The following is a 12,484-nucleotide window of genomic DNA, read 5'->3' as shown; positions in this document are numbered from 1 at the left end:
AATCTGAGCAATAAAGCTGTGACCCATAAAAACCAAAACAACAAGCTAAAAAGAAACTGCATACTCTATTGATAATCCTCGATATCGCTAAAGAAAGCATCTTGACTAGATCGGTTTTAGCACAACTGTGTGTACATAGTCCCACTTTTGACAGCTATGCAAAAACACATGGACAGCCGCTAAATATCAAAAATCACCCAATCAAGAACCTGAATGTATTATTCTTTATATAGTGACCAGGCTCAAGGCCTCCAAAGTAAGCCCACACACATGAATGCACACTTGCATGCAGTAAACATACAGAGTAAGAGCAGGAAACAGACTCCAGGAGTGTATCCATGGTAGCCACTGAGCTCCTGGTGTTTCTGCTCCACTGAGTGGGCTGCCTGCCTGCCTGCCTGTCTCTCCACCTGTCTGTCTGTCTGAAGGGACTGGCATGATTCACAGAGCAGGAAATCGAGACAGGATGCAGAGGTTAGCCATGTTTCCTGATGAAATACTCCACAGCCTCAAGGCTAACACGACTCTGACTCTATACCCCTTTTCTTCCTCTACCTAAATGATGTTCCCATGACTCTCTGAGGCCTTCCTCCTGCAGCTCTGCTCGTCATGTGGGATTAGTTGATGCAGTTTACATACTCCGAGGGGGAAAATGCCTGTTCACAGTTGAAAGCTGTAGCACTTTAGCACTGGTTTCCATTAGCATGTGCGCCATGTGTACGCTACTATGTCTTTTTTGTCGTGGTGTTAATGTCCAACATCTCAACATGCCACATTCTCAAGATGAAGGATGGGCTATTGTGTATCCCCAGGATAGGGCATCAGCTTCAAAGAAGTGCTGGCATGCAACCATGCAACATGTGTCGTGCTTCCACTGCACCATAAATCTTTGTTAAGCTAGAAGGGGTGCAGCACCACTGAAGTAATGGAATGAATGAATGAATGAATATGGTCCGCAGCATATGACTATATGGTGACGTGGGTCTCTGTTTGGCAGCACACTGGTTTAGGAAAAGGGTGAAAAGGGTACTATTGTAAATAGTATAAAAAGTGTGTTACAGTCTTGAAGTCTTCCCCAGCTCTCAGTCCCAAGCCCATTGGTTCCTACTGAAGACACACATCCGTACAAACAGCTCAAATATTATATCTATCTTCACTTTTAAAAATGCGGTAAATGGTGTATTTGCTGGGGACTACTTTTAGTCAGAGACTTGGTGCACTAGTGTGTATTTCTGGCAGCAGGACAGTGAATGTGAACTTAAAACTACAGTGTGGAACTGTATGTGATTTTACAGAATTAGGCTATTGATACTTTATAATTTGATCTTAATAACGCATTTTCCTTGAATAGCCAAAGCCAGATATAACATATTCCTCTTATAAACATTAAAGTATAATGTTTCTTCATTACAAGTACAATCCCACCATCCGGCTGCTGTAAATACTCAAAAAACCACCAATGTGTATTATTGCACAGCTGAAAATAGTCCCCAACACACAGACTATTTACTTTGAGTGATGTTTGCTAATAACTACAATGACCAGCTGTTTTATGAAACCACTGAGCTGTTCAACAAATTAAACTACATATTTGTGAGCCCTTTGTAAAGATCTACATAATGAGTCGATGAGTTTGGGGCTGAGTGACAGAAACAGTCAAAAAGTATTGATGCAACAGCTGTGAGATTGAGATAAACTAATGTATAGTCATTTTTGGTTGGTTTGGTTTTCATGGAGTTGCTGACGAAGTACTGAAGAACATCATTGTCAACATTACTTGTGTGAGTATACGAGTGGGTGAAGACCCAACAATGTACTTGTTGTACAATGCATTACTTGTATAAAATTACTTATTTTACACCATTTTATGTAAAAATGGTGTCAGCATGGTATTCCATAGTTGTGCTTGTGCGTCTCTATTATTATTACTAAATAGCTGGCTGCACTAAGAAATTCAATCATGTTCAGAGCCATTACTCAGAGACAAGCAGACCACCAGCAGGCCATGTTACACTTCCTGCAGCCTGTCCAGAGCCCTGCAGCACTAACCTGATAACAGCATGTCCAGTTCAATTAGTAGCTAATGCGGCCAAGGAGTCACAGGGATGGAAAATTCAGTGAAACAGCAATTTAGAAATGAGGCAACAGGTTTCAGTTGTTTTCAGGAAGTGCTTCATTAAAACGTTTTAATTTGGGTTTGGGTCATGTTTTGGTGTAATAAAATGGATAAACAGCAGTTATTACAGCAGTAATAAGCAAAAATACACTGCGAACCAAACAACTGAGGCTTTTCAAGGTTACATAACTTATTTTGAAAAAAATAAATCTTATCAGACTCATCTTGAAACAGAGCCTCTGGAGGAATTTAAGTTAAATCTCACTTTTGAATCCCCTTAAGGAGATCAGTGTGAGTGGATCAGACTGTGGGTTAGAGACTAAAAGGGAAAAGAACATGCTGGTTGTCTTTTCAGCCTGTTGAATGAGTGTTAAACTGTTATAGAGCACAGGCCTCTCCTTTCACTGCGGTTAACTGGCAAGTAACAGCCAAAAACATTGTATTGTCCCCGTTATCTGGAGAGACTAAAGGCTGCTAAAAGGAAAATAGTTCATACTGTGTGCCGTCCAACCAAAAGTGTGTTATACACAACAATATACCATGATTACATCACAGAGCAGCTTCAACAGAACCTATTTCCCTATGTGATATAATCAATGAAAAGTTGGATAAAATAACAAAATACAATAACGATGAAATGTGGGGATTCTCGAATCCTTAATTTTGAATTCCTGAATCGTTGGGTCTCTCTTGTTTGGTCTAGACCTGCTCTTTATCAAAAGCGTCTTGAGTCTTGATATAAATAAAGATTGATTGATTGAAATATCACAAGTTACTTTAGGAATATTACATTGATGTTAAAATGTACTTTAAAAGAATCCAGGTATGTGAAGCTCACCCTAAATCACGTGGTCTGTTGCTGTAGGAATATTACACAGGACCTATAGTGAGAAAGAAAGTGAGCTGCTGCTAAAGATTTTCAAAGTTTGCTGATATGAAATCCTGCTGAATATTATTATGCATCCTGTGCTGTCTTCATGAAATACGCTGTAGTAGATATAATCAATAACAAATTGAACGTTTCGGCTCGTTATATTTATGGCCATGGTGCTCAAACTGGTTAAAGCCACTTAATCTAACAAAATGTGTCCACTAAGTCATGTTAGCATTTCATTTCATTAAGTGTTTCTCCTCAGATTTCTGTCAGGAGCTTTAAGTAAATACTTGTCTGTCTACAGGCTGATGGATCTCAGATCTTCTAGGATGTGTTGAGTCCTGAAGAAACATTTGTCTGTGTTTAAATATCTACAAGCAAGTCAGAGTAACATGGGCACATTTTTTAAGGGCAGAAAAAACATGATAATTGATCAATGATCCCATATGAGGGTTACTGAATCTTTTGTTAAATTCTAGTAGGCGTACTAGAATCAAATACATTATTGCTTTGATTAAAGAAATGTTTGTCTACTCTGGTAATGAGTGACATGTGACTTAATGTAAAAATAACTTTGTCATTATTATTGTCTTTATTTAAAGGGACATTCCGCTGATTTTCCACATACAAGGTCAGTTTACCGGTCATGAGGAGTACTGCTCAACCTGTAAAAGTAGTTTTATGACTGAAATGTTACCGTTTTCCTCTAAAGTCTGAGGAAATAACCCTAATGATGTCATAGTTATGTCAACAGGGTTATCTTGATTTAGGCATCATAAACTGGGAGACTAAAAAATCCCTCCAATGGCCCTAGATGGCCTCACTGTGTGATGTGAATCTACTTTCTATAATATAAGAGCTCAACATCATATTTGTTTGTACATCTGAAGAGCTTGTTGACCTTAATTTGTATGCGTACAGGAAAGCGTTCCTGGCATCCTTTGATTAGCTGGTGCTGTTCGTCTATATGAACCTCAGATGAAGTGTTCCTTCTTTTCGACCAACATAACGCTGCAAAACACTGATGTGCTTATCTGACGGTGCACTTCGATGTTTTAATGAATGAAAGCGGCACAGCCTGTGTTGAGGGAAGTGATGGCTGTTAAATACACTTAATTGGCATCACACTGTTATTCTCCAGCACTTTAATGGCCAAATCAAAAAGTGTACACTGAAAACAAATTGGTCATGATATTTTTAATGCCAGTAAAGGCAGAGTTCAAAGAATAATAATTTGTGATTCCTGACATGCTTCTGTCCAATTATTTTTTAAAAGGGTCAGGTGGGTGATTTCATCTTAAGGTCAGCTGTGTTTCTGACATTTAAATCTCCGATTCCTCCCTTTGTAAAAGTTGTTAGCTATCTACACATCAAGAGGGTTAAACAATCTTCCACTGGACTTTATTTTAATGAAATTAAAATAGACGGGATGCATTTTTAATGACAGCAGACATCACAAAAGTACATGTATTCATTACACCCACTCAGGCAGCACATCTCCTCTTTGTCACTATGATCAATAGTCTGAGCCTCCAAATTTAGGTTTCAGTGCCTCGCCTAAATCTAGTCCTCCTGACACCAGAGGTCATTGATCAACGCCGTTAGCCTATTCTCAGGATCCACCATGATCATTCCTCAAAGGACGAGTGCATTAAACTAGAATAGAATATGTGGCTCATGACACAATTTCTGCAAAAGTGAATGAATTATTTAAAAATATATTAATATGAATCACATTAATAATAAATCAAGAAATTCTCAGAAGAGCAAAAACTTCCTGAAATATCCGAGTCTCGTAGCTGATCTATGGCCCTTCAGCTGTGTGCAGAGAGACTGTGTCTGTATCACATATGGCACTTGGCCCCATGTCTTTCCAATTAATGAATCACTGGATGAAGGAGCACAATTATTTGGTTAATGTCAAACATCAAAGAGCAGAGAAATTAAGCCTCCAGTCAACAGCTATATTCAGCTTGGGCGTGAGGACATAAACATTAAGAGGAATTAGAGGCTAAAATTGGACATGAATAGTTTGTGTTATCATAAATGAATGATCACCTGTTGATGAACATTATCACAGACTACTTGAAATAGTTAAAGAGTTAACGCCTCACGAAAACAGCCAAGTGGTTGAGAAAATATGTGAAAACAGAAAGACTATCTGCACTTCCTTTAATAACAGTGATTAAAAGGGGACTTTCATTTAAAAAAAATATCCAAAATAACATATAACATGTACATGCATGAATATTTTCTACAGAATGTGTCGTACAACACCATTAAGCGCATCTTTTGTCTTTCCGACTGACAAAAAGCAGCCAGGCCCTGGCGCCGTTTAGATGTTTAACATTTGTGTTAATCTGAGACCTGTTGGATCCCAGATGGTGCAATGACAGCCAAGCTGCAGAATACTGCTTATATTATGCAATGTGAGTAGTTAATACTTGGCTAATTAATTACAGAGCCAATTGAAAAGACACTAACAGGAATATATATATACACATATATATATGCTTTCCTACTACGACTGTGAAAGGGTCTATAATGTGAAAGGCTCTATACACTGAATAAATGATGGTGCCTTCAAGTGCTTCTTCCTCTAAATTTGTACAGTAGTGCAACATGTCATGTGTTCTAGTGCTTCTAGTGTCAGAAAAAAAGAAATGGACACTAACTAAAGTTTGTGTTTCACAAACAATTTTTAAAAAATGTTTTTTTTTAAAAAATGATGATAGCTGATGTAGTGCATCATTAATATTCATTCTGCTTGACTTGTTGGCATTTGTGTGTGTGAGAGAAAAAGAGAGAGAGAGAGAGAGAGAGAGAGAGAGAGAGAGGACAGCAAAGTGCCACTCAGCTATTCCAACTTTCTGACTCGTAATTACCACCATTCGATCATGAGCACTCGTCTCATAATTACAATATTTCAGACGGCACTTTAAAGCACCACGAGAGTGACTCTCCATATGAATCCTCCAATAACCCCCCCAGCCCTGTGCACCTGACACATCTAAGGACACTGAGTCACTGCCAGAGGATGCACATGGCACTCTGACTGTGCTGCGCAAAAGCTGCTTTTTTTTATTTTTTATTTCAAATGTAACACAACTTGTGTATTAACATAATATGTGAAACAAATATTAATTTACTAAAGATTTATACAAAAATAAGACGACAGCCATGCTGGTGGTTATTTCTACTTACAGTAGGCATGGAGGTGCTTTGAGCTACATGCTAACATCGTCATGCTAATAATGTTTGCTAACTATGTTTCACCATGTTAAGCCTGCTACCATGCAAACATTTGCTAAATAGCACTAAACACAAAGTATAGCTCGGCTGGGAATATCATTAGTTGTACATTTATTTGGTATTTTGTCAAAAGTATTGGACAAATTCAGATGTTGACCTTGACTATCTGCAGCAAAATTCACAGTTGTGAAAATGTTACTGAAAACCAAAAATGTTAGCGTCACGATAGAGCTAGAGGAAAGTCCAGAGATCACCAAAGTTATTAGAATTCAGTTTGTGGGGAACATGAATGTTTGCACCAAATTACACAGCAATCCATCCAAAAGTTGTTCTGCCTAGATGAAAGTGTTCAACCAGCCTATATAGTCTTTCCTAGAGCCTCGCTGCTGGAGTGGCTAAAAATATGGGATGGCGAGGGGCCCCATTCAGTACCTGGAACATTAAAGCACATTCAGACCTTCAGCAACTCGCTCACTGTGTGTCTGAAAAAATGACAGAGAGGCTGCCACAGCTCGTCACGCTCCCATTGTGAGTACAGTGCCATTTACAACCAACACAATGTCTTCCTTCCTCCCAGACAGATAATAGCCGTCATTCATCAGAACCCCACAAATGACGAGCATCATCGATTACCATCAGACTGGGAAGGCATAGCCACAGAGACGGAGGCTCTGTCTCAAAGACGCTAGAGCTGTCAGAACAGAGGAGAACGGGGCAGCGAACGCCCCACAGAGGGGAAAAACAAACTGAAAATCAGAAAAGGAGGAAACAGATTATCAACCCCATCTACGAACAATGCACTGAAAGCTCGATGTTTGGGCTGCTAATGACATGCACAGACTGGGAGGGGGAGGGGAGGTGTTCCTCCAACACAACCTGCCACATCTCACAGCCTAGACAACTGCATAACAGAGAGAGATTTACTCTTATAATGAAATCCTTTGCTTGCTAGTTGCTTAGCAACAAAAATACTGATTCATATGGCACATACCGTATGCGCCTGACACTGCATTTCTGACACTTTGGAGGAAGGTTGATTCTTGGACGAGAAAGAGAGGGTGAGGAGAAGACGGGGCAGGAGATGCGAAATGAATGCCAGGAGAGCAAAAGGCAGAGAGGGGAAGATTCAAAGTGAAAGGATGACCCGTCTCAGGCTGACTCCCACAGAGTAGCACAACAGGTTGGTGGAGCTCACCAGCTTCACTTGGCAAAAATGTGAGCAAAAACACAAAATCCCACTGCTCTCCTGCATTCACACATGAACAGTGTTCGACTGTGAGACTCTGAGAGGAAGGAAGCAACAACTTCATCCTGACCTTATTTTCACAGATGTATTTCTGTTGCATTTCTGTACATCTATAAATAAAGCACAGATGAAGGCTGATAGCTTCCTTTAAATATTATCACCAGAGCTAAAACACTTTGTCAATTGACTGGAAATGAATAAAGCTTTAGTTTTAATTATTTGTCTGAGCAATCCCAAACATTTGCAGGTTTCTGCTTCTCAAATGTGAGGATTCGCTGCTCTTCTCTGCTTTCTATCATTATAACTAGTATGTTTAGGAGCTTGCGATAGGCTTTTTCAGTATTTTTTGTAATATATCGGGGAAATCGTCGATGAAAGTAATCATTGCGTGCAGCCCTAATTGTATACAGCCTCAACCAAAGCATGGAAATGATACAGACTTCTCCCTTCAAAAGGTCAGCGCCACCCTGCATGCAGCCTTTGCCATTTCTCCTCCACCACCCTGCCTGTCTGGCAGATGAATGAATGCACATATATTAGGTAAAAAGATAAGCTGCTCCATTTCTGACACCTCTATCAGCTAGTCCATCTTTGTCCTTTAGCCTGAGAGGAAGGATACAACTTTTAAGATGCAGTTCACAAATCTCAAACAGAGCCTGATGACAACTAAAAACACTGAAGGATGATTTCTTTTTTTTTTCCCTGATGCAGAACTGCGGCCGGCCTCGGGCAGATGGTGTCGTAACAATTGTGAAGCAGAAAATCTAGTGGCAGTCTGCCTTACATGTTATGAAAACTATTTGTGGGGATTACACCGTGGCATGAGCACTAACCTCCACACAGACACACACCACTGCTAAGAGAATGCCTGCTGCACATCCAACAATGTCTGACCCATGTGGCGGCAGCTGACTCCGCTCTGTGTCCTCAGCCACCAAAACTATTCCTGACTTTTGGAAACGTGTCAAACAAATGTGCTGCACGGTTCACTGGAAGGTTTCAAGCAGCAAATAATAATGACCTCAGACTCTGTTGATGAGAACAGACATTGTGGGAAACTATGCTGGGGATGACATTGTTTTGGACAACTAGTAGGCGGCCATTTTTAATTTTTTCCATCATTGCTTTTAATATTGGTCTTTGAGGCGAAACAAAATCTTTTCACTTTTCACCATTTAAATTCTAAGGTTTTATCATCATTTCTGCTTCTACCTATGCCTTAAAAATCAAGGGCGTTTCATGCAAATTGCACAAAAGAAAAACAACCTCTCAAATAAAAAGGACAGGGGATGGAAATTACATCTATTAGACTCCACAGCAACATTTTTCGTTATAAAGTGACCCTGTTACTAACAAGCTGTGAGCTGCTTCATGTTTTCATTGGGACTAATTCTACAAAATCAAGTTGTGCAAATGCAAAAATGTTCACACACAAGTTTGTGGATTGTCCAGAATAAGAGGGATGTTGTTTTTAAAGAAAAATTATTCTTCCACTGTTTTCAGAAGCATTGAATGTCCATTCATCTCAGTTGTAGCGAGGAGGGAATATCTCAAAATCTCAAAATGAAACCTACATTTTAAAAAGAAAATAAAACTCTATACCTGCTGCTAGTTAACCCCATCAGGAGATCAAATCAGAAAAAAAAGGATTTCAAAAAGGATCTCTTAAGAAATACAAATGATAGAATGCAGCTGCTATGATGCATTTTCTGCAAAGAGCGTTTTATTTTTAATTCTACAACCCAAATGCAGTTGATGTATTAAAACATCAACAAATAATTCTGGAAGAAAAATCACTTTATAACGAATGTAGCCTGCATGTGCGTTGAATCCAAATCAGCCTAATGGAGCATGTAGAGGGTGGTCCACCAACAAGTGTCAGCTGCACTCATCAACCTGCCCAAACACACCATCATTCACCAGTGAAGTCCGAGAGAGAGAAATAGTTTCAGTCTGACGGCATCTCTTTGTTACTGTATGTGACAGTAAGCCAAGAGCGGCAGTTAATTATTCACTGTGCGGTGTGTCGGCGGGGCCTTAACACAGATTTAATTACGAGCCCATTTCATAAATCCAACTGGACACATTGTTGTCACGCACTGGCTCTTATACAAAAGCCCTGTAATAAATAAGTCATTTGAGCTCGGTGCGGTGGTTTATGAAATTACTGGACGTACCTTCTTCTTGGCGTTACAGTGGCAGCACACAGTCCACAGGTATTTAAGAGTTCTCCACAGCAGGATTATGAAGAGACCCCCAAAGAAAGTGACCATGGAAGAGGCGAGGAAAGCCCACCACATCCGCTGGCCGTTGCTGTCACAGGGCACATCTGGTGAAAACGGGATGATCACATTCATCTTGGAAATGTGGATGGACGGGTCCGGGATGAATTTCTCCCTATTCTTCGGCATTGTCGGCTTCTGGTCACCTGCCTCCTTCCTCCCCCTAAAAATCTATCAACTCAAACGGGATTCAGGCGCTTTGGGGAGCTCCAGCCAGCGCCCCCTGATGCCCCAGCGGCACGGCCATGTTAAGCCAACCACCTCCCGCTCCTCTGCCTTCTCATGTGGCTTCACCGAGCAAAGAAAAAGTTGAGTCGACGCCAGACACACGCACAATGATATATAAGAAAAGAAAAAAAAAAAAACTTCCTTTGAAATCGAGAGATCAGTCGTGCGCCTCACGATGCGCGTTTGTGGCTGGGTTTGCGCGTCATGATCTGATCTGTGCGTAAAAATCACATTTTCCTCCCAACTCCTCAGAAAGTCACGATTCCCCCCCCCAACAGCTCCGCTGGGTGAAAGTACTGAAGTGTTATTATCAAATCGGAGAGACGCGCTGTCCTCACCAGTCGATGGATTCACTCTGTGCTCCACCTTGTTTCACAGCGCAGCTTTCTGCAGGTCCGCTACTTCAGCTCCACCCCGCGCACTGTTGAATGCGCTCCTCGTGTTAAAGGTCGCAGTTTGTCGATATCGTTTAAGGAGGCGTCGTTCGGAAAAGCATAACTATATATCGGTTTTTTGGGGCAGAAGATCGGATTCAGTGATTCAGGGCTCCGGCGGCCGCCTGTCACATCCATTTGCCGGGAGATGGCACCGCAGATTTACAGGTAGCGGGGGAGGAGCCATCGATAGCAGACGTCGATGCTTATCTGGATGTCTGGTTATTTATAGTGATCGCTTCATCAATGTTTGATGATTGTAACTTTGTGGTCACGTCCATCTTACTTAGAAACCATCAGTTCTGTGGAGACACATTTTTTTCCTAAAAAAAAAAAAAAAAAAAAAAGACATCCATGTTCTGAAATTAAAATGTTTCCAAACAATAACTTTAAACCTTTCTTGTCTTCACACTGGAGGTCAGAACTTTTATAGGCAACAGTGCGCCTTTTTCTGCTTGTTCTTAATTATACAAATTACACTGAAACCGGCGACTGACCAAAAAGATATTTAATTTTTTACCATTTTCATCATGTATTCATGATGTCTGTGTGTATTAAAGGTTTATGAGCAACAAATCCCCGTGAAGGTATTAACTTAATACTTAATATTACAGCAGCGTCTCCAACACATTTCAGCTCTCAGTGGGAAAAAAAAAAGAGCATCATAGCTGTTCTTCATCTAGCTGTTCATCATAAGCAGCGATGATAATGTGGTATGAAAAGTGATAAAGGGCCATTTTACCACGTCTCACCTACGGTGGCGGTTCGCTCCCCCTGGTGGACTAAATGTACATTGATCGTTTCAGTCCAACTTGTGGCATTTTTCACCTCACAAGCAGCAGCCTGCTGTGTGAATCATTTTGTAAAAATAATACAGCTATTAAAAGCGGAGGATGTAATTTAAATCAGAGGACTAAACGGCTACATTTTAATGGAAAACACAGGAAACTTGCACTCCATTATCGGTACTCTGTTTTTAATATTTGGTAGAAATATTAACCTTCATTAGGAGAAAGCCTGACTTTCATCAAACATGAACATGAAATGTTGACAACGTGATTGACTAAAAAAAAAAAAAAGGTGCCTGTGAATGTGTGACAGTCAACCATGAACCAGAAATAAAATATCCCTTCTTAAAAATCCACTTGGCAAAGAGGAACAAGGATTTGCAAAACCAGCAGAGAACACACAGACGGGGACAAACTGTGGTGAAACCAACATACCTGCTGTATGATTTATAGTGAAAAGTGTAGCATTAATAAATCCAAGAATGGATGGTGATTAGCAAATATTTTTAGCTTGGCACAATTATTATTTGTGAGGACTGAAATGATGTCAACAGAGAAAACAAATTGAGCAAAGTAGAACAGAAGACTGCAACATAATGTGAAGGTAGGAAGCAATCTTGCCCCAATTCCTCCTCTATAAATAAAAACATTAACTGAACAATATCATCCTTCCTATTGACTAGACAACTACATTTGTAAAACAAAAGTTCACAACCAACATCTTTGATTTGATTAGATAAATTAAATGGCAGGAAAATGAGTATAAATATAGAGAAGGGTGGTCCACTGTATCTTCACTTAAAGAATTAAGTCTTCAGTTGGCATCACGCAGACTTCCTGTGGTCCAACATGTTCATGGGAAAATGTGGGATTAAAGGACTGCTACTGGATATAAGGGGAAATACAACGTTCAAGTATTAAATACTAGTGTAAACAAATCTATCGGTAGTACAGTACATCACTATTGTAGTGGGAATATTACATGATCATAATCATCAGTGCTGATATTGCCATGTGTGAGAAAGTATTGGGGTTAACCACGATGTCCGTGAGATGTACCGTTTCTTTGTGTATCCCATATTAAAAAGTTACTTCCTCTCGAAGGTTTCGGAGTGACGCGTGGCAAGCGGTTAGAGGTGAAACTTCTACGGTGCTCCATCTGGAATCCACAGTACTTTGCTCTGCTCCTGCTCCACGATGGTGATGATCTGAGTGCAAATGTAGGAGACGCTGCCTCCTTGGACAACGCCTGCGACACAGAGGG

The 12,484-nt window shown here is 40.3% G+C and overlaps 2 protein-coding genes across 5 annotated transcripts in view; both read right to left on the bottom strand.

Annotated features, from left to right (window-relative positions):
* The window catches only part of LOC139220031 (calcium-activated potassium channel subunit alpha-1a-like), a 78,208-nt gene extending 68,309 nt beyond the window's left edge, over positions 1-9,899 (bottom strand). For all 3 annotated transcript variants that reach the window (XM_070852072.1, XM_070852073.1, XM_070852074.1), the window contains exon 1: positions 9,666-9,899. In XM_070852072.1, coding sequence (XP_070708173.1) covers positions 9,666-9,899 — 234 coding nt within the window. The remainder of the gene's footprint in view (positions 1-9,665) is intronic.
* Positions 9,900-11,387: 1,488 nt separating this feature from the next.
* The window catches only part of LOC139220030 (disks large homolog 5-like), a 30,412-nt gene continuing 29,315 nt past the window's right edge, over positions 11,388-12,484 (bottom strand). For both annotated transcript variants that reach the window (XM_070852070.1, XM_070852071.1), the window contains exon 33: positions 11,388-12,469. In XM_070852070.1, the coding sequence (XP_070708171.1) occupies positions 12,366-12,469 (104 nt within the window). In that variant the 3' untranslated portion in view covers positions 11,388-12,365. The remainder of the gene's footprint in view (positions 12,470-12,484) is intronic.

Source organism: Pempheris klunzingeri, chromosome 20 (genome assembly GCF_042242105.1).
Source record: "Pempheris klunzingeri isolate RE-2024b chromosome 20, fPemKlu1.hap1, whole genome shotgun sequence".
NCBI classification, from domain to species: Eukaryota; Metazoa; Chordata; class Actinopteri; order Acropomatiformes; family Pempheridae; genus Pempheris; species Pempheris klunzingeri.
The sequence above is the reverse complement of the archived record's forward strand: the minus strand, read 5'-3'. Positions and strand labels throughout refer to the sequence as shown.